The sequence below is a fragment of the Oxyura jamaicensis genome, chromosome Z (assembly GCF_011077185.1).
Source record: "Oxyura jamaicensis isolate SHBP4307 breed ruddy duck chromosome Z, BPBGC_Ojam_1.0, whole genome shotgun sequence".
In the NCBI taxonomy this organism is placed as follows: Eukaryota; Metazoa; Chordata; class Aves; order Anseriformes; family Anatidae; genus Oxyura; species Oxyura jamaicensis.
The window spans coordinates 72,278,337-72,301,058 of NC_048926.1; the positions used below are offsets into that span (position 1 = coordinate 72,278,337).

The 22,722-nt window shown below is 42.3% G+C and overlaps 1 protein-coding gene across 1 annotated transcript in view; it reads left to right on the top strand.

Annotated features, from left to right (window-relative positions):
• The window catches only part of DHFR (dihydrofolate reductase), a 40,760-nt gene extending 21,720 nt beyond the window's left edge, over positions 1 to 19,040 (top strand). The window contains exons 5-8 of the mRNA XM_035309627.1: positions 606 to 711; positions 1,493 to 1,619; positions 16,572 to 16,687; positions 18,343 to 19,040. Of these exons, the coding sequence (XP_035165518.1) occupies positions 606 to 711; positions 1,493 to 1,619; positions 16,572 to 16,687; positions 18,343 to 18,430 (437 nt within the window). The 3' untranslated portion in view covers positions 18,431 to 19,040. The remainder of the gene's footprint in view (positions 1 to 605; positions 712 to 1,492; positions 1,620 to 16,571; positions 16,688 to 18,342) is intronic.
• Positions 19,041 to 22,722: the final 3,682 nt, after the last annotated feature.

The following is a 22,722-nucleotide window of genomic DNA, read 5'->3' on the forward strand; positions in this document are numbered from 1 at the left end:
TCCTAAGATATGACTGAACATCTGTTGGACACCTGCTTTAAATTGAATTTGGCTGTTTCTTCTCCCAAAAGTTGTCTTTTTACCTGGCTACTTTTCTTCTTAATAACTCTCAAACCTGGTAACTATTTCTGATGAAATAACTGCAATGCTGTAACATGCAAACACCAAGTCAAGTACTGAATGCCATTTTTGCATTTAAAAATAGACCAAAAATGTTTATTCATACTTCAAGAAATCTGACATGGTGAGTTGGTCCCACACATGCAGGTGAATTTGGCTTCATACCTAGCAGAGCCCATGTTTATGTAATGGACAGTGACATGCCTTTTTTGTTTTTGTTTTTGTTTTTTTTTTCTATTTTGCAAGTTTACAGTGTGAATAAGATTACATTGGTGTCAACTGCCTGCCAATGCTTTGAGGCCACAAACCTGTTCTTTTGTGCCTGTGACTCATTTCAGAATTGGGGCATAAGCATGTACTTTTGTTAACTGCTGAAATTGATTTTGGAAGGGGGAGGGAAAGTCCAGCAGATGTCACTAAGCAACTTGAAAAATTTAGTACAGAGCAAAAATACCATTTAAATAAATGCTTTCTCTCTTACTCAGGTAAACAGAATGCACTGATAATGGGTAAAACAACCTGGTTCTCCATTCCTGAGAAGCATCGTCCTTTAAAAGACAGAGTTAATATAGTGCTCAGCAGGGAGCTCAAGTATGTATGATGAATAATAAGCCTGTAAAATAAATAACAAAGCTGTGCCAAATGTCGTATATGGCAGTACCTCATAAAGTAATTCTCAGTGTAACATCTTCTATATCTGGTTAGGAAGCATCTCTGCTATTGATTCTGAGTGATATCATTACCTTTATTTTTTAATATTTTCATTTATTTTTTAATCACTTCACAAAACAATTATTACTACTTTGCATAATAAATAGCAGTCCTAGCTCACAAACCATCTCACACTTTCCAGTATTCCTTTGGACTCATGTTTAACTGTATTTCTCTAGTACCTAGTTAGATTGGTAAATTCAATAATTTCTTTGAAGTTTATTTTTATAAACATTTAAGGTATACGAACCTGCCCTTTTTCAGAGCTGTCTTTCTGAATACATCGCCCACAATCAAAGTATTATTGAATAAAAATGTCCACTTGTAAAGGTTTATTGCTTTGGAAGTTGTTAATGGCTTTGGGGCTGAAAGGGGAGGTTATGGGGGGATAGGGACTTTTTGACTTGTTTTGCTGAATGGAATTTTAATTCCTAACTAGAATATTAATTCTAGCCTCTTAAGTCAGTTAGGATTAAATTGTGATTTGTTAAGCAATCCTGCATTAATCAGTTTAGTATCAGTTTAGCAGTAATAGACATTTCAAAATAATGAACTAATGCGAAACATTTAATCACTTGTAGATTCAGCGAAATACACTGTACACCTTGATTGTTTTGATTATTGTGACAAATGGTACTTTAATGAATTTTGGTTTTCCTAGGGAAACCCCAAAAGGAGCACATTATCTTTCCAGAAGTCTGGATGATGCCTTAGCTCTTCTGGATTCACCAGAATTAAAAAGTAAAGTAGACATGGTGTGGATCATCGGAGGCACTTCGGTTTATAAGGTGCATTTATAGTACTCTTAAATTATTAATTTTCTGTGATGAGAGAAGGAAATTCAAAGTTATTTCCACTTTACAAAGTACAGGAGTAAGCCTTGTGGTGACACAGGTGACCTAGCAAACTCCAGTGACTCCAGCAGAGGAAGTCTTAGAGAGTAAAACTTCAACTCAAAAGTTTAAAATACCTGTCCAAGTAGCAAATGTTGCTCTTGCAATGTCATACAGTCATTGTGCTTCTGAGAGCTTTTCTTAACTATTTAAATTGCTAGGTTGTTACACCAAGACCCATATTGTTTTGTTTATTTTACTGACACAGTAGACTGACTCTGCAGCGGATGTAAGAACAAAGAAAGCCAGTACAGTGCTTTTAGCTAAAGTATTACATTGTGTACAGGTATACAAATAAGAAAATAGTATTTAAAGGCAGGTAATAATGCTGGAAAAAAGAGGAGATTAATTAAGGTGAAATGTGGAACTGACTCTTTTCCCATCCAGCAACCATCTGTCCCTACTGTTCCCACTCCCCAGGTTTCTCTTGGTGTCTCTTTATGTTCCAAAAAGACAATGTGTGCCACTGTATTCTTTTCTCAAAGCCCTGTATAAACAGCCCTGCTTTCCTACAAAAGCAAAGTTCCTCCTCTCCTTAATTAAGATATTAGGTGTGCAACAAAGTCTAAAGTAAAACCTATCTTCTTGTTGCCCTGTATTTCCTCAGCTATCTTTCTCCATTCCCCAGAACTTTTCCTCTCATTTTTGTCTTACACACATATAAAATTTAGCCTGCTTTCCACGCCTCCATCCATATCCATGAAGCCATCCTTTGAGCCCCTACACAGTCCACAGTCTGCCATTTAATTTTCATGTGATTTCTTTCATTAGTTTCTCATATAAATTGCATTTATCAAACAGTACCACAGAAGAGATAATGTCCAACACTAATTCCTTTCACATAATCAGGAGAAGCATTCTTTGTTCTGATTAAAAAAAAAAAAAAAAAAAAAAGTCTTAAGTAGGAATTGTAAAGCAACCTTTTTTCTGTTTACAGTAAAGGAAAATCATTTCCTGTCCTCTGGTCATGTCAGATATGCAGGAAATGTACTCCATTCTTGTTTGGCACTTGGGCTTCAGGTGTGTGATGAAAGTGCCATTGTGGTCCTGGTAGCAAATTAGGCTGTTAATATTTTTCTGTATATAGGGTGAGAAAATACATACTTCAGTATTTCTTGCCTTTCTTGCAGTTTGTGCCTTTTCTGAATCTCTTCTCTGCATCTTAGGTAATATACATTTTAGTAAAAAAATAAAAATATAAAAAAAGAATTAGTAGTTACAGTTGTACAAAAAATATCATGCACATGCAAATAAGACTGTAAAAGATTGTTGTTACTCTACCTATTTTTTTTCATTTATCTGTGTCTTATAGTCAATTTCATATGTGGTGAAGCCCACCATACATTTGATTTCCAAATGCATGCAGTCTATAATCAAGTATTATATAGCAATAAATTGTCCTTCACTCTCAACCATTAAAATGTTTGCTTCCTGCTAGTAAGTGGCAAGTTTATTTCTGGAGATAGATTCTCTTCATATTGGGCATAATTACCCATCATGAGCAAGAGACTGAATTTGGCTTCTGTATGTAATTCTGCCTGAAGCATAATGTGAGCAGTATTTACTCCTTCTGTACATTAGCCACTTATTCATATAGTGCTGTAAAAAAAATGATAATTTTTGCTTGTTCAAAGAGGAAATTCTGTGTTGTCGGCTTTTAATTTAACTATTTTTCTAGTGTCTGGATGATAGAAAACAATGCCATTTTTGATACCATTACTAACCATTAGTTTTATTATAAATAGGCAGTTTTGATCAAGACTACTTTTACAACATATTGCTGTGCTGATCACTATAAGGAATGTGGTTTAAAATTTCAGATGTTTTCCCTCTTTCAAGTGTCCACTCAAGATATTTCAAAAGAATTTGTAATTCATCAGGGAGAAATCTTAAGTTTTATACTGATTTCTGCATCCAAACAATCTTTGTGATCTTAATTGAAAGGGTTTGACAGAAACCACACAACATGATGGAAACCATAGCCTCTAATCCACTTACATGGATCACAAACTCCTCAACGTACAGTGGCCTTCCTGTCAGGATCACCACAAGAGACAATGGTGAACTCAGCGTACCCCTGTTGCACTTCCTCCAGCAGAGCTCCTTGGACAGCTTGTCACACACAGACTGTTGTGGATGTCTCAAGGGCTGAGTACAAGTATGGCAACAGTGCCATTCTTGGAGTTTTCACCACAGCAACTGCTCTGCCATGGTTTATCAGTGGTCCTTGGCACAGGACTTCTTTTCTCAGGCTGCTGGCATCCCTCTGGTATAGGGATCCTAGAGAATAAGGGAGGGATGTGTTGAATGTGAGGGTGCACAACTGACGGCATTTGTCAAGAGCTGATATTGCTTCTTTGCCATTACCAGGGTCCATATTGTTATTCAAGAGTGTGGCTTCCTGTTCGCTGGAATCTTTCAACACAGGCTCCTAAGCTTAGCAACTTCTGATAAGTTAGTTAATCAGTGTGGCGTTATGACCACACAGACACTAGGGTTCTTTTAGGATCAGTAACTGCTACTACTTTATTGATGTCATAACTTCATTATATATCTATTGCTTCCTCATACTGAGGACAGGCTCCCTTCTTACACCATTTCCCCGTAGCAGTACTTTTCCACTAACTGTTCATTTTTCAACAACTTTGCCCGGCATCCGCAAGCATCCAGCCCCAAAGGCCAGAGAACCAAGCAACCCAAGATGGCAAGGTGTCTCCTGAATCACTCCTCTTTGTTCCCTCTAAACTCTTTACATTCCTGATGGCCTCATCGTTAAAAGCCTGATGTTATCACCAACCATGGGGCTTGGCGACCTCCATGGCCACACTCCCACAAATCAGTCTGGGGACATCCATATTGAACAGACCATATTTCTAATTTTTTTACGAGTAGGGAATACGTGCAAGACCTTCCATGCCTTTGCCCTCTTTGGTTTCCTACACCTTCTGTGGGTGCCCTGGGCAGTGCCCACATCCCATCCAAGTTCCAGACCCAGGGCAGCAGTCCAGAAGGGTTACCATACGTGGCCCCAGAACTGAGGCAGATGTGCACGGTTCAGGAGGCGTCCCAAGAACCTCAGACAGAAAAGGAGTCCTTTCTGCACAGGGTCATCCAAGATATTTTTTTGCCTTCCTTTTCTGAAATCCTGCATCCACACTGTGTCACATGTTGCCCTGCCCAGATCATGAAAATGCACAAGCCTGGCATATCTGCACCTACAGAGCTGTGCTGGGCTGGACCAAGTTCCCAGCTGCCTGAGTGTGGAAGGACACAAGTGTCCAGCCTGTCTCTCTGAACAGTGGATGCCTGCTGTGCTGCTTTGCCCAGCACAGGCACACAAAAGTGCTAGACACTCTCCAGTTTGGCCTGCTGACCTCAACAAAAGAGGGGCAAGGAGTGGGATGGAGGCAAGGTGCCACTGCTGTTTCTGCAGCTGCTTCCTCAGGACTGCAGAGGAGAGAGAGAAAACAGCCTGCCTGTTTCTGAACATTCATATGGGTACAGCGCAGCTGTCTGTGGCTTGTGGCCCTCTTGCACACTGCCTCTGTGTTCTCAAGGGCATGGGTTTCTCCAGGGTCAAAGGGGTACTAACATAAGCTTGTTTCTGCCTCAAGTCCAGTGAAGAACATAAGGTGAGCTCTGAACATTGTGGCCATCCCATGTACTTATGCAGGTTATATTCATACTCTGTTCAGCTGCTTGCTGTGGGAAACTGTCTCTACTGGAACTTGTTGTCCTCTGCATGTTGGTGGCAGCAGGGACAGATGAGTAGTGTTGGTATTAGGAATTGAAAACAGAAAGGATTGAAAACAGCTTCCACAGTCCACTGACAAGACTGGTTCAAAAACCTCCTCCTGCTTCAAAGTGTCCTCAGGGGTAAGCTTTTGATTTGGCTAGCTGTTGTGCCAGGTCTTGGCTAAGGACAGCCTTCATCTTCTTAAGTGCGTCTTAACATTGATCACCTCATAAGATTTGTAACCTCCTGATATGGCCATAAAGTGTAATACTGCCTCCAAGGAAGCTTTTGGATTTCTCAGGGCACAGGTTTACACGTTTAATTACCTTGTGCGATGCCATGCTGGGTCTTCTGAGTTCGAGAAGGTGTTGATGCTGCTATTGATTGCATAGACAAGAAGGAGCAGCACAGCAGCCCAGTGAGGGCTAGCAGGTCATAGCAATTACAAAGTCATTTTATGGCATGTGAGGCACTCCATGTTTCTGCGTGAGCACTTGATGTTTTGAGAGCCTTCTGCTGGCTCAATGAGTGCTTGTGTACCAGACAACTTGTGGTGGTGATTCACTCATTGTCCCTTGAGTTCCTATTAGCAGTTGGAGCATATCAGATAAGTTCCTGAAGCAGACTTTTTGACTTGGTTTCAGCCCCAAGAAATGTAGTTCATACACACCAAGATTGCTTCCTGGTGCAACAAAAGCACAGCAAGTGCGTACAATTGGAAGATCGATTTCAAAACCACATTCCTGTTCTGAGCTGAGACACCAATGTGGATGCACTCTGTGTGGAACTACTGTCTCTTTACTGTCTCTTAATTGAGAGCTTCGGGTCTTGGCTTTGACTCTGAAAAATAGCGCTGCTTGGAGATCCTAAGGATGTTTGCTCAATATAAATTAGATCAGTCTTTTTTAATTGGATTAAACTGGGTATTTTGAATTGATTTAGAACAACATTGAAATTTTACTAGGAATAGGAACTATAAGTCCAGTATATCCTCAAATATTAAACAGCGTGTTTTTTAAAAACAGAAAACAAAAACAGAAAAACAAAACCAGAAAACACATCTACTTGTGTGGATGGAATGGTCTTATGATACAATGTTTTTGGAGTGTTTAATGTAAAACCTATTTTGTAAAAATAGCCAAACACAACCTCCAAAGAATGAACCCACCAGTGGTAAAAGCTACCAACAAAACTTTAAATAAATAAATAAATGTATGACTCACGTCCTCATTACCAAGGCCTCTTTAGTGACACTAAAACAGGCTATATGTCAAACATGTTTTCACCTTGATAAAACACTTTTTTTCTACAGCATCTCAAACATTTAAAATTGTCTCTTCTAATTTTTATGTTCCTACTCAGCTTGTTGCTTTCTCAGTGCCTCGGAAGCAAACAATGACATTCAAGGTCATATCGCTGAAGTAAAGAATTGTATTCATGTATTAAATTTGGAGAACTTGTCATTTCATAACAGAACAATTTTTTTTCATAGGTTTTGTTATTTTTGCTGTTGAGCCCTAGGCTGGGCATAACAGAAAAGAGATGCTGCTGATAAATCGTGTTTGGGAAAATTATTTAACAGAGAGGCTTGAGCTGGAAAATTAAATTTCCAGTAATCTCTGAGGGAAAATTTTATCTAATATTCATGCTCAGGTGTCTTCCTATGTATTAGTATTTGACATATTGGGTTTGGTAATCTACCCTCTTTTGTTCTTCAGAATTACTGAATTATGAAGTTGCTATTCATATTTAGTGCAGCAAGTCTCTTGCAGATGATTAATTACCGTCTTAAATAGAGTTTCTTGACTAAGCGTATATGCTTCATTAGGTTCTGTGTGCCCTGAGTGGGTTGTGGATGCCACGTTTGCTAAGCTTCAAATCTTTGTTGTACCATAAAGATCACTTCTTAATGATTTGAGTCACTAGTTTTACTGTGATTTTTTTTAAGCCTGCCCAAACTTTGCTAACTAATACGTATATACTAAGATATGTGTTTTAAGGATTACATTTTAGTATGTCTGAATTTCCTACAGACCATAAAAGAAATCTCTTCCCTGCACATAAGGCAAAGTGGTTTTAAACTGCGTACATCCTGAAGTAGAGACTAACATGTGTGTTACCATGTTAGTACACTCTTCAAACTGAAGTTTTTAACACTGGAAAGAAAGGTGTAGTGTTCCTATCATTCTTTGGTTGGTTGTTGTTGTGAACTAACACCGAATTTGATATTCCTCTGGGAAAAAAAATAAAAATAAAAAATAGGTTAATATATGAGACAGAGTTGCAGTCACAAACCATGCAGCTATGAAAGCAGTTTATTTTTTTTTTTCAAGGATGCTTGCTGCAATCATAGCGGGAAAAACTTAAAAGACCCTCCTCTAAACATAGACACTTCTTTCCACTTTACAAAGGAAAGTCTAGTGCATAAAGCTTATCTGTTTCTGCTGGGGCAAAATGGACAGGCTTTTCAATAAGATCATACAATATTTTTATTGTACCGTTCTTGTCCCTGGCAGAGAAGTGGTGATGGGAGCTAACACAATGTTCCCTCCCTCACCAAATTTAGCCTCAGCAGCTCAGGAAGGAAGCGGTATTACCTACCTCACTTGGTCAAGCCCTAGGAACATGAGAAGGAAGCGTTTTTGAAGGTGCTTCATGGTGAATAATCCTATCATGGTTATCAAAGCTACCCTTCTAATAGAAAAGGTTTAAGTTTTACCTAGATGAGACCTAGAACTTTGAGAGCTCTTTAGTGTGAGCTATTTTTTTACATACATGATGTATATATTAATGTTCTTGTGGTTTCAAAAATGCAGCTTGCAATATGCATATTAAGAGTCGAAAAACAGAATGCAAGTGGACAGAATGCTTCTTTTGAAATTTTCTCTCTTGTGTTGTTCTGGCATTTTGCTTGGATTGACAATGTTGTCTAGAAGCAGGAAGACACTTGAAAAATAAGTGCTTCACATAGTTATTTCCCTATTTTATCTACTTCATGTAATCAGTAGAAGATGGGAAGGCAGAAGCTATGTGCATGTGTCCTTCTAAAACCAGCAAATCTTTGAATGACTGTATTTAATTTGTCCCTTCTACAGCAATTGGTCACTATGCCGTTCAGTGTACAGCAGTTTGGTGATAAAATCTATAAAAGATTAATTTTCTATATAGTACTTTTGAAAACTGCCTGTGATGTGCAGCTATTTGTTGTAGATCTTTAGGGTTGTTTTAACCTGTGTTCTACAACAACAACTAATTCAACGTAGTAGTTCTTTAAGTGCAGACAGAGACTAATCTTGTATGGCTGCCTGTCCAATAAAGCTGGAAATTATGGGGAGAATAGTTCCTAGGTCATCTACTTCTTGATGTATGATTCAGAGTCCCTAAGAACACCTCAACTGACGGCTTTTGACCACTAGCCAGGCTGCTATGGTCCTCGCCAGGCAGAGAGCTCGCGCTAGAAAGTCTGTAGCCGCCCAGACGGAGTGCCTGCCCAGAAATGCGGCAGTGCAGGTCTCTGGGTGCAGGGAGTGCCAGAGCCTGCTGCTGCCATCCGAGGGAGGTGGAGATACTGTGTGCGTGAGGTGCGAGCCGGTGGACGACCTGGTCTACCTGGTGGCAGGGCACGAGGAGGTGGAGAGGTTGAGGGCCATCAGGGAGTGCGAGCGGGAGATAGACTGGTGGAGCAACTCCCTGCAAGGCCTGAAGGAGAGGCACCGGGGGGAGGCTCCCCAAGTGGGGGTGGACCCCCTGCCCGGTCGCTGTCAGGCAGAGAGAGGGGACCTAGGAGTTGAGGAGGAGTGGAGACAGGTCCCTGCTCGGCGTTGCAGGAAACTCCCCCCACTGCCTGCCCTACCTTCCCAGGTGCCCTTACACAACAGGTTTGAGGCCCTGGAGCTCGAGAGAGCAGTGGAGGAGGGTGTGGCAGAAAAGTTAACCAGGAAGCCCAGGGCGAGGAAGTCTACTCCACGCCTCAAGACTTCTCCCACCAAGAAGGAGAGAAGGGTGATCGTGGTGGGCGACTCCCTTCTCAGAGGAATGGAGGGCCCTATCTGTCGGCCTGACCCCACCTGTAGGGAAGTCTGCTGCCTCCCTGGGGCTGGGGTCAGGGATGTCGCCAGAAGGCTTCCCAACCTGGTTCGCCCCTCTGATTACTACCCGCTACTGATAGTCCAGGCTGGCAGTAATAACATTGATGAGAGAAGCCTGAAGGCTATCAAACGGGACTTTAGGGGGCTGGGACAGTTAGTGGACGGCGCGGGAATACAGGTGGTGTTTTCATCCATTCCTACAGTGGCAGGGAATGGTTCAGAGAGGACACAAAAAGCCCACCTGATAAACACGTGGCTCAGAGGCTGGTGCCAACACAGAAGTTTTGGGTTCTTTGACCACGGGGCGCTCTACTCGGCACCAGGCCTGATGGCTGCACATGGGTCCCAACTGTCCCCAAGGGGAAAACGGATCCTGGCCCAGGAGCTGGCAGGGCTCATTGAGAGGGCTTTAAACTAGGTGAGAAGGGGGGCGGGGATGAAACAAAGCCTGTTGGAGGTGTGCCAGGGGGAACAGTGGCAAGGCTGGGGGAGAAGGCTAAGGCTTAGCTGAAGTGCATCTACACTAATGCACACAGCATGGGCAACAAGCAGGAGGATCTGGAAGCCATTGTGCAGCAGGCAGGCTATGACTTGGTTGCCATCACGGAAACGTGGTGGGACCACTCTCATGACTGGAGTGCTGCAATGTCTGGCTATAGGCTCTTCAGAAGGGACAGGCAGCATGGAAGGGGTGGTGGAGTGGCTCTCTATATTAGAGAGTGTTTTGATGTCGTTGAACTTGAGGCTGGGAATGACAAGGTGGAGTCGCTATGGGTTAGGATCAGCGGAAAGGCCAACAAGGGAAGCATCCTGATGGGGGTCTGTTATAGACCGCCAAACCAGGATGAGGGAACGGATGAGGAGTTCTACAGGCAGCTGGTGGAAGTTGCGAAATCGTCAGCGCTTGTTCTTGTGGGGGACTTTAACTTCCCAGACATCTCCTGGAACCACAACACAGCCCAGAGAAAGCAGTCCAGGAGGTTTCTGGAGAGTGTGGAAGATAACTTCCTGATGCAGCTGGTTGGCGAGCCTACCAGGGGAGGTGCCCCGCTAGACCTTCTGTTCACTAACAGAGAAGGACTGGTGGGAGATGTGCTGGTCGGGGGCTGTCTTGGGCAGAGTGACCACAAAATGGTAGAGTTCTCGATACTCGGCGAAGTCAGGAAGGGGATCAGTAAAACTGCTGTCTTGGACTTCCGGAGGGCTGACTTTGAGCTGTTCAAGACACTGGTTGGCAGAGTCCCTTGGGAGGCGGTACTGAAAGACAGGAGCCCAGGAGGGCTGGGCGCTCTTCAAGAAAGAAATCTTAATGGCTCAGGAGCGGTCTGTCCCCACGTGCCCAAAGACGAGCCGGCGTGGAAGAAGACCGGCCTGGCTGAGCAGAGAGCTGTGGCTCGAGCTTAGGAAAAAAAAGAGGGTTTATAATCTTTGGAAAAGAGGGCGGGCCACTCAGGGGGACTACAAGGATGCTGTGAGGCTGTGCAGGGACAAAATCAGAAAGGCCAAAGCTCATCTGGAGCTCAATCTGGCCACTGCTGTTAAGGACAACAAAAAATGTTTTTATAAATACATCAACACAAAAAGGAGGACTAAGGAGAATCTCCACCCTCTACTGGATGTGGGGGGAAACTTAGTTACCAGAGATGAGGGAAAAGCTGAGGTGCTTAACGCCTTCTTTGCCTCAGTCTTTAACAGCAAAACCAGTTGTTCTCTGGACGCCCAGTACCCTGAGCTGGTGGAAGGGGATGAGGAGCAGAATGTGGCCCCCACAATCCACGAGGAAATGGTTGGCGACCTGCTACAGCATTTGGATGCACGCAAGTCGATGGGGCCGGATGGGATTCACCCGAGGGTACTGAGGGAACTGGCGGAGGAGCTGTCCAAGCCGCTTTCCATCATTTATCGGCAGTCCTGGCTATCGGGGGAGGTCCCACTTGACTGGCGGATAGCAAACGTGACGCCCATCTACAAGAAGGGCCGGAGGGTAGACCCGGGGAACTATAGGCCTGTTAGTTTAACATCAGTGCCAGGGAAGCTCATGGAGCAGATTATCTTGGGTGTCATCATGCGGCAGTTGCAGGGCAAGCAGGCGATCAGGCCTAGTCAGCATGGGTTTACGAAGGGCAGGTCCTGCTTGACAAACCTGATCTCCTTCTATGACAAGGTGACACGCTTAGTGGATGAGGGAAAGGCTGTGGACGTGGTCTACCTTGACTTCAGTAAGGCATTTGACACCGTCCCCCACAGCATTCTCCTCAGGAAACTGGCTGCTCATGGCTTGGACTGGTGTACGCTTTGTTGGGTTAAGAGCTTGCTGGATGGCCGTGCCCAGAGAGTTGGGGTGAATGGAGTCAAATCCAGTTGGAGGCCGGTCACTAGTGGAGTCCCCCAGGGCTCAGTACTGGGACCAGTCCTCTTTAACATCTTCATCGATGATCTGGACGAGGGGATCGAATGCGCCCTCAGCAAGTTTGCAGACGACACCAAGTTAGGTGCGTGTGTCGATCTGCTTGAGGGTAGGAAGGCTCTGCAGGAGGATCTGGATAGGCTAGACCGATGGGCCTAGGCCAACGGTATGAAGTTCAACAAGGCCAAGTGCTGGGTCCTGCACCTGGGGCACAACAACCCCAAACAGAGCTACAGGCTGGGAGATGAGTGGTTAGAAAGCTGCCAGGCAGAGAAGGACCTGGGAGTAGTGGTTGACAGTCGGCTGAATATGAGCCAGCAGTGTGCTCAGGCGGCCAAGAAGGCCAGCAGCATCCTGGCTTGCATTAGAAACAGCGTGGCCAGCAGGTCCAGGGAAGTGATTGTCCCCCTGTACTTGGCTCTGGTGAGGCCGCACCTGGAGTAATGCGTTCACTTTTGGGCCCCTTGCTACAAGAAGGACATGGAGGTGCTCGAGCGAGTCCAGAGAAGGGCTACGAAGCTGTTGAAGCGCCTGGAGAACAAGTCTTACGAGGAGTGGCTGAGGGAGCTGGGACTGTTTAGCCTGGAGAAGAGGAGGCTCAGGGGTGACCTTATTGCACTCTACAGGTACCTGAAGGAAGACTGTAGCGAGGTGGGGGTTGGTCTATTCTCCCACATGCCTGGTGACAGGATGAGGGGGAATGGGTTAAAGTTGTGCCAGGGGAGGTTTAGGTTGGATAATAGGAAGAACTTCTTTACTGAACGGGTTGTTAGTCACTGGAATAGGCTGCCCAGGGAAGTGGTTGAGTCACCATCCCTGGAGGTCTTTAAAAGATGTTTAGATGTAGAGCTTAGGGATATGGTTTAGTGGAGGACTTGTTAGTGTTAGGTCAGAGGTTGGACTCGGTGATCTTGGAGGTCTCTTCCAACCTAGACTATTCTGTGATTCTGTGATTCTGAGTCAGGTATATTGACGGTTGCCTAGGAAAGAGCAAAATGACAAGGGTATGCTAAAATCTTTTCACAGGGATATAAAGGCTTTTGTGAGTAATAAAGGACACTGGCTCATGTATGGGGGTGACGTGCCTAGGACAAGAGGACCAGTTCTGACACCAGCTCTTCTGTCCTCCCTTTCTTTTGGAAAGTCATCTCTGGGGAATGGCTCTGGTGTTTCTGAAGGAACAGATCAGCAGCTGTGGTCTTAATAGTCTGTGCTCTAAAATGAAACAAAATTAACTTTGCTTTTCTTATTTCATTGAACTGTAATATCTTAAATGGTTCTGTAGCTGCTACATTAACAGGTAAGCCTGTGAGGAGAGCCAAAACTCTCACAAGAGAACTCCCAAGACAAACTAGTACAGGTACAAATACAGTCCTGGGATAATTTAGTGGATTGTGGTGGGAAAGCAAAATAAATGAAAGTCATACCAAGAATGTCTTTGAGATCCAGTGTGGCAATGGAGTGAGGGAACATAATGACCATGCAGTGAGGGTGCAGACTTTTCAAATGCAGCAAACCAAGAGAAGTGTGATCCTTTTGTTTTATAAATCTCTTCATCTTGGCCTGATATGTTGGATTTACATGGCAAAGTTTTGGTAGCAGTGGGGCTGCAAGGATGGCCTCTGTGAACAGAGCCCAGCAGCTGCCCCACACCAGCTCCAGATGGCTCCAACAGGGACCTGCTGCTGGCCTGAGCTGAGCCATGAGCAACGCTGTGTGAACTGGGAGAGGAGATTGAAGAAAGGGAAAAAAACAGGTGTGCTACAGCAGCTGGAAGAGAGAAGTGAGAAATGAGTGAGCATCAGCCCTGCAGCTTCCAGGGTGAGTGCAGCAGGAGAGCAGGAGGTGCTCCAGGCACGCAGCAGCAGTTCCCCTGCGGCATGTGGAAAGGCCCCTGGTGGAGCAGGCTGTCCCCCTGCAGCCCATGGGTCCCACATGGTGCAGATCTCCATGTTGCAGCCCGTGGAGAAGCCCCCGGTGGAGCAGGTGGATGTGGCCTGGAGGAGGCTGCAGCCCATGCAGAGGAGCCCACACAGGAGCAGGGAGTCTGGGGGGAGCTGCCACCCATGGGGGACCCATGCTGGAGCAGTTTGCTCCCGGGGGATGGACCCCATGGTATGGAGCCATGTGGAAGCAGTTCCTGAAGAGCTGCTGCCTGTGGGCAGCCCCCACAGGTTCAGTTTGGGAAGGATGGCATCCCATGGGAGGGACTCCATGTGGAACAGGGGCAGAGAGTGACTGTGAAGGAGTAGTGGGGACAGTGTCATGGACTGACCACAGCCCCCATTCCCCTGTGCTGCTCATGGGAGGAGGTAGGGGAGGGTGGAAAGGGGGAAAGTGATTTTAGTTTGTTTTTTTTTAGTTCTCACTGCTCTAGCTTATTAGTAATAGGTAATTAATTTCTCTAATCTCCTTATGCTGAGTCTGTTTTGCCTGTGATAATTGTTGAGTGATGTCCCTGTCCTGATCTCAACGCCTGAACCCTTTTCATTCTATTTTCTCCCCCTTTCCCTTTGAGGAGGGGCAGTGAGAGAGTGCTTGTGGTGAGGCTCAGCTGCCCAGCTGTATAAAATCCCCACAGCTTGCTGGCAAAGCATGAGCCTCACCAGCAAGGGCTCATAGGGATGAGGCAGGTCCACAGGGCAAGGCCAAAGAACATGAAGATAAGAGTACATGAGATGTGGCCCTGGGGAGACTGGACAGGGCCATAAGGTCAGACTCAGGCCAGGCTGGGATGTCAGCCCATGAAGTGGTACAGCAGCATACTTAAATTGCAACATGTCAAAATTGCACTTGGCAGAAGTTTAGCAATTGGAATACACAGTTGAATCACATTACAAATGTGTTTCACTGTATTCACCTCTGTAACTTGCTCACTGTCATGATGCTGGGGAGCAACACGTAGGTTGTAACCATCTCAAGGCTGTTCTTCTGCAGCTTCTTTTTGTTTGTTGCTTGGTTCTTTTGCTCTACATTGAGCTGAGCTGTGTATACATACAGACCCCAGAGCTGGTCTGGCTAACTCACAAAGGCATTTGCATTTTTTTCTGTTGAATCAGGGGCAAACAGTTACACAGCTGGTTGATCCACTCAACCTGTGTTACCCTTTGTCTACAACAGAGGCCACTCTCTGGTCCCCTTTGGGCTAAGTTCAGCTGCCTGTTCAGCAGCTCTGGCCAGTCACTCCATGCGACCTGTCTTGCTAGTAGAGAGTTCTTCCTGAAGCAGTGGAAAAAATCCCATTAAGCTGAGTAGGAAATGGATTTATCCCCCTACTGCAAAAGAAAAGTATCTTGGTTTACACAGTGTTGTTTTTTTCTAATTTTGTGAAGCAAATTATTCTTCCATCATTCCGCATGATGCTTCTCCTTCTGCAGCCTGCCCTTAGATAAAAAATAAATATATATTTGTATACAAACTAGTTGTACATCAGTTCAATGCTGATGGATATTGGTAGGCTGTGACTTACCCTTTCATTTTAAGGTATTCTGTAATAATAGAGCTGCTTTTCTAGAAATGAGCTTCTCAGCAACACTACCGATTAATTTTATTGGATAAAATTTGCAATTACTTGGTTCCTGTACTTGTCAAAGTTGTACCTAATAGCATGCTGCATGGTGAATCAGTTTTAACAAAGCATTACTAATTGCCATTAAGGGAAACAGAGAAACAGCTTTAAGTATTTCAACAAATTTGTTGTACCCAGACACCAGGATAGCTTTTTAACTCATGAGTTTTATGTGTATTTGTTAGGGAAGAGCTCACTTTACAGGTGTCTTTATAACCTTTTTCATTCAGGGAACCTGGAAATCCTCTTTGGTGCTGTTACGAGACTTTCAAAGCATAGTAGCACTTTGCCATAATCCAAACCTGGATGTTATATTGATATATAACTTGATGACTGGAATTTCAGACTATTGCTGACTATAGTACCCTGTGAATCCTTAGTGATATTAATAAAGCGTTGTAAAAACTCAGCATCATGTGCAGGCCTCTTCTCACCAACTGAAGTTTACTGTCTTTCAAGGATATGTAATACACACGTTACTTGTTGAGACAAGGCCATACATACTGCTTCTTTCTTCTCACTGGACTTCTCATAATTTTCTTAATTTATTTATTTAATTATTTTTCTTAATTTTCTCAGAGCCCAGAGCTCAGAGACCAGGTCTTGCTGGCACTTAACAAGTGGAACTAGAACAAGATGATGTTACCCATTCAGAAAGTGCTCTTGGACAGAATGCAGTGAGATCTGGAGCTCAGTTTCCAGTGCTTTGGTTAAACCTTGTATATATATAGTAGATTAGTTTCAGTTTTAGATAACATAATTTTAGTGTACAAAAAATAATTAGAAACTATGCTAAGATTCATCTTTTTGTTTGTTTTGCATGCTGCAGTGGTGATGTCTAGAGCAGACAGTAAGAATTCAAAGAAATGCTAAAGAAAATAGCATTTCAAATAAGAATGTATATTTGATATTTTCTTATAGATTTCAAATAGTGTTTTAACATAAGGTTATTAAAAATATCATTAAACAAGAATAATACTTCATGAATAGTTGAGCTGTTTTACAGGGAGCAATTCAATTTTAAACATTTTTTTCTTTGCTTTTAAAGGCAGCAATGGAGAAGCCAATTAATCATCGATTGTTTGTGACAAGAATTTTGCATGAATTTGAAAGTGACACATTTTTTCCAGAAATTGACTACAATGACTACAAACTTCTCACAGAGTAGGTATCAGAAGGGAGACTTAATAATTATTTATTCTGAGTGTGTAAGGATCCTACTAAGGCCATGTGCTGTTTCAAGTTAGAGGTGCTTTTCACTGTATTTTTCCTCAAAGTTGTATTTTTACATAGATCTTGGAATTTATACCACACTCAGAACAGACAGAATTTTTGAATTTTTTGGTTTCTTCAGCCTCCCATAACCCTTACAGTAAGGGATTGCATTTCTCAGTTTGAAGATGCTTGAAAAGCAGCTTACTTATTGTCTCTCACTGTAGAATTACTCAAATATTTACTAAGCTTTGTATCTCTCAATATGCTGTTAGTGGTAATTTAGCCTCTGAATTTCTTCGGTGAATCACTTAAGACGAACCCGGTAGGTCGGACCTTTATAGATTTCTAGGGTTATTTATTTCTCTTAAGAAAATTTGATTTTTACTAACAAACTTTGTAAGAACAAGTGTTGAACAGTTAAGTTTCTGCCATGCACTATAGTTTATTTTATGTTATCCTTGTCACATTCTAGTCATGCTTTTATGTTCTCTCAAACAAGATCACATCCGACAGGCAGTGGGGAGGTACCAAAAGTACAAATAGATGCCTCAAAAAGCAACACAAGGACAGGAACTCTTCTTTGTCTTTCTGCTCCCACTTTGGTTTCCAGCTAATGACAGACCAGCAGCAGACAGAAAGTATGACAAGTCAGGCTCTCTCTGCTCACAGCCCAGGGCACAGAAGTGGATTCACACTGAATTGGCAGAGAATAGGTGGGGCAGCACAGAAGGATGCAGGAGAGGCAAAGTGAGGTGGGAGTATTAGTCACTTATCTCAACTTTAACATATTCTGAAGTGCTCTGTGGTGTGTAATACTCTAGTCTAGTGTAATCTCTGACCCAAAGTTCTTCCCTCTTTCTCTTGGTTGTTTTCTAGGTATACATTAGTTTGGTCAATGAACGGAAATCAGAATTTGGTCTTAAAACATTAATTATAAAGTAGCAGATAATTCCCCTACTGAAATGGAAGCCTAACAGAGAATGACCCAGCAAATACAGTTTAAAATTTCTTTCTCCTTCAATGTCAACATTACTCATACAAAACCCTTATTCTGTCACAGGGAACTGAAGAGATTTTAAGAGTATCTATTAATAAAAATTGTTTTAGTAACTTTGGAATAGAGGGGAACACTTTGTAGCAGGTAACAACCACTGGCTTTAAGAAGCTCTCATAGACCTGTAAAAAGCCTTTACCATAGCATTTCCTCTAGACCATCTAGACAAAAGCAAACAAAAAAATACATAAGTGTCTGTCACTTCTGCCTTTACTGACATTTTAAGTAATGTGGGAAGCTCCAGTCAAAATTTTGGTTGTTTTTTATTTGTCTTCTTTGTTTTGCATGTCTACTCTCTAAGTTTACAAGTACAAGTTGCTAATAGTAGCATGAGTTGTATATGAGTAGCATAAGTACAAGTTGCTAATAGTAGCATGATTCACGTGATATGTTTCCCAAAAATAATTTGTAGTTAGTATTCTTATCGTAAGGATGAATTTTCATCTCTTTTACCAGACAACTTTCTATTCTGATTAATTGGATAAATTACTGGTGACTTATATTATTATCTACTTTTTGTCCTTTGCTTTTTCTCTTCCCCTTTCTCTAGATACCCAGGTGTCCCTACTGAAGTCCAGGAAGAGAATGGCATCCAGTACAAATTTGAAGTGTATGAAAAAGCTGTCTTGGCACAATAAATGAGTCTTTCTGTACTTCTGCATAAGGGCAGGCATTTTAAATTGTAAAATCTTATTGAGTGGAAATACACATTGCATCACTGTGAGAAAGTCCTACTTGATAGTACAATACTTCAACAGTGAAAGATTCCAGAAAACACACCCTACGTTACAAATATATGTGGAAATATGAGGGTAGTCAGCAGCAGCTGCAGCTCCAACCCTGACAGTGAGAGCCTATAATCTCAGATCCCTATCTCCCTTTTATTGCAGATCAGTCTGTGAGCAGGAAAATTAAAAAAAAAAAAAAAAAAGAGTAACCCTAAAAACTCTGATGACTGCTTCCCCAAAGCATTTTAACAGCATTGTGTTATGAAGCATTCTTATGGGATATACAGGTAACATTGCCCTTAGTGTTGCACTAAGACACGGTTCTAACATCAGTGAGGATTGTAGTGGACATTGACAAGTTTTACACAGCTTGACTGCACAGCACAGCATAACAATGGCCAGTTTTCTAAGAGAAAATTAAAAGTTGATTTTGCATGCTTTTGAAAAGCTAAAACCAAGTTTCATGTAAAAGCAAAAAACACTTAGAATATCAGCTGTGGATACCCCTTGAATTCTTCATGGTAGTTCTATAGCAATAAACTGATGCAAATAATAATTTTTGCAGTATCTGTACTGAATTGTCTTAGTTTACTCTGATTCTTTTATGATGTTAACAGTGTAAGTACTTATCTATGTTGATCTTGTTCTGTGTGTGCTGACTTTACCTCAGTCAGTAAAGATTTAAACATCAACATTATATGATTGCATTATAGAGGAGTAATACTGTTTTTTAATTTGCTAACATGCAGCAAAAGGGAAGGAAAAACACTGTTACCAAGGAGATTGGGTGTTTTTTTTGGGTTGTAAGTCACAGCGACCCTGACAAGAGAAAATAACCTCCCCAAAGCATTTATTATGTGCTGGTTAATATCAAAAAACAGGTCAATGTTGAAAGCTCTGAACAACGTATCTGCAAAGTACTGTATTTACAGCAACTGACATTTATTTAAAGTGGAAGCAAACACTTTAGGCAATGTTAGATTGCACAGTGATATTCTCATGAACATAAATTAGAACGTTTCTGCCTAAGCATATATTGGATGAGATACTGTCAAATGTTTTGTAGAACCACTCTGGTTTCGTTGAACTCTTGCTTGGATACAAGCAATTCTACAAGAAACATAAGTAGCTACATTCTCTCTATGGTACCTCCCAATTTAGCTACCCTCACTTGTCAAATTCTACAAGAAAGAGGTTGGTGTATGATTTGAGGAAACAATAATTTTTGAAACAATACTGCAATTTCTACTTAATGTGTTCATAACATGTTAACAACAGATCTGTTAGTATGCCACCCTGCCAACAACATGCAAATTTTGGTTTGGTTTGGTTTGGTTTGGTTTGTCATGACACTGCATTTAGATGGCACCTTTTGCATTAGATGTTTTTGATACGCCTTACAAATTTCAATTAAGAATTATGAATATGTGTGTCTCTTCAGTGAAATTGGGTCCAAAAGAAATGCATTCATCCTAAAGACAGACATACCAACCACCACAGGGTTAAATGCTTACTGTTTGAAGAAGATGGATAGACAGAAGGGTATGAGCCTCCACATATGTAGGAAGAACATAGGACAGTTTGCTGGCAGGTTTATCATTTCCAGAGGACGATTACTCTGCAGATTTTTTTATCTGTGCCCTTTTATAGATACCTTAGATTGTTAATGCAAAAACAAACAAGAAAAAATAGCTGACGTTTGTATGGGGCCTTGTTCAAAAGCAGTGCTTCAGTGGTTTATAGGCAGGTTGAAAAACCATGACACAGAATGATTGTTTGCTGCTCACCTAAACTGGGCATTGTACCTGTCACCTCCACATATATAACTATTCTATATTACTGCTGTCACCTCCACATATATAACTATTCTATATTACTGCTGTCACCTCCACATATATAACTATTCTATATTACTGCTGGGGAAAAAAAAAAAAAAAAAAAAAAAAAAAAAAAAAAAAAAAGATCTTTTGTTCCAAATACAGCTTTCCCATGTTTTGTTTACTCCCCTATCTCAGTGATGTATGATGCTGTGAAAAGCCACAGATTCTCATTATGTCTACTACACGGGAAACATGTTTTTCTCCATTTCCACGCAGCTAAGTGCAATGAATAGTGTCATGAGTGACAATGAAATTACCAAACACCAAGAAAGGTATAGTACAGATATAATTTAATCCACCTCATTCATGGAACAAAGGAACATCCAGGAACAAAGTGTTCTAAACAGATTAAAAAATTAACTTTTAAGGATAATAGTAGTTTTAACAAGATAGCTAAAACCAGAGAGTCTGCACAACAGGTGAAAAACAAACCATTAGTGTTTCTGTTGTTTGTCTTTTATTCATTATCTCTCTTATCTGAAAGTGGATGGCAATTTCCATTTCGTAGTGGACAGCTAATGTTTTAAATAGCTCACTAGTACTGTTACAGTCATGGTGTATTCAAGGATGGAATTGGGAACATTCCAACAACAAATCTCTGTCATGGAGAACAATCTATGGAGAAAAAAAAGTACGTACTAAGTAATACGGGTTTCCTAATTTAGACAGCAGAAAATTATTAGTATATATAGAAAACACAAGCAGAAATCAGGAAAAGGAAAAATGACAATTATTAGCTTATGCATGTTATCTAAGGAAAGCAACAAGAGCATTTGACATGTGCTCCTAATTAGAACCAGACAACCATGTTGTCTTCATCAGACTACAGCAAATTTGTCAAAGGCTTAAGCCTAAAACCAAAGTAATTCTGAAGGGTTTAAAAGCCGTGCTAATGGAAAATGAAGATATAAGCAGGCATCAGCTGATTTGGAGAGCGGGAAAAGGCTATGGAAAGGGTTGGCTGTCCATCAGTGCAGAAAATGAGGTGACTAAGAGGAGTCCTAACAAAACTCGGTTCAGTATGAAACCAGAACATACTCGCCTTATTACACAGTTGTGCTTTAACTGCATCTGCTTGCCCAGCAGGACTGTGGGGATATAGCCTAATAAGTCAAGGTACACTCACAAAAGTCTTCTGAAGAGGTCGGTCATGGAACAAAAGAGTGAAAATGGGGAAAGAGAGGTGGGGGGGGGTGTGGGAAAGGAATTCGCAGGTGGCTTTGCGCTGTTTCCCATGTCCTTATATTAGAGATAATGAGGAAACAAGCTAGAGACAAGTGCACGGAGAAGCTAGACCAATTATAAGTTGTTATCGGCGCGTGCTGTAGTTAGTTGCCTATATATACTCTGTGAGAACATGCAATAAAGGAGGATGATTATACTCGCATCGAGGTTGCATCGTTCCTCGGGTCCGTTTCCCTTTCCGACAGGGGGGGGGAAATATTTTTTTTTCTAGAATGATTACACAGTTTCTTGTGTTCGTTTGCCCTCTAGGTAAAATTATTACATTTTCAAACTGCCCCAGCGTACAGCACTTGTAAGATGATGTGACAAAGAATTTCAGAAGTGAAGAATTTTCGGAATTTGGATGTTTCAGTAACTGCATTTGTCAGCTACACTGAAATCCTCAGACACAGATCTTATCCTGAAGATGCCTAAGCTACATCTGAAAGCACAAGTCCCATCCCAGAGTATCCAGTAGCCTAAGACTTAGCACTGTGCCCAGGCTGGTCTTCTGCTTCTCTTGGTGGAAAGCATACATTTCTGCAGCTCCATATGAGGAACCTACTAGCTTTTCTTGGACTTCAATTATAAAGACTTGCTTTTTGCGTGCTCTGGGATGAATCCGGGGTTATTTTCTCTTCTGTCTGCTGATCATTCCATCTCCTTTTGCATATCATCAAAGCAAAGCCAACAGCATCCCAGCTTGTGTCAGGAATAGTGTGGCCAGCAGGAGCAGGGAGGTGATCATCCCCCTGTACTCTGCTCTGGTGAGGCTGCACCTCAAGTACTGTTCAGTTTTGGGCCCCTCACTACAAGAAGGACATTGAGGCCCTGGAGCGTGTCCAGAGCAGGGCTACAAAGCTGGTAAAGGGCCTGTGAGGAGCGGCTGAGGGAACTGGGGTTGTTTGGGGAAGAGGAGGCTCAGAGGAGACCTTATTGCTCTCTACAACTACCTAAAAAGAAGCTATGGGGAGCTGGATGTTGGCCTCTTCTCACAGGTAACTAGTGATATGACTAGAGGGAATGGCCTCAAGTTGTGCCAGGGGAGCTTCAGGTTGGAAATTAGGAGACATTTCTTCTCAGAAAAATGAGTTAGGC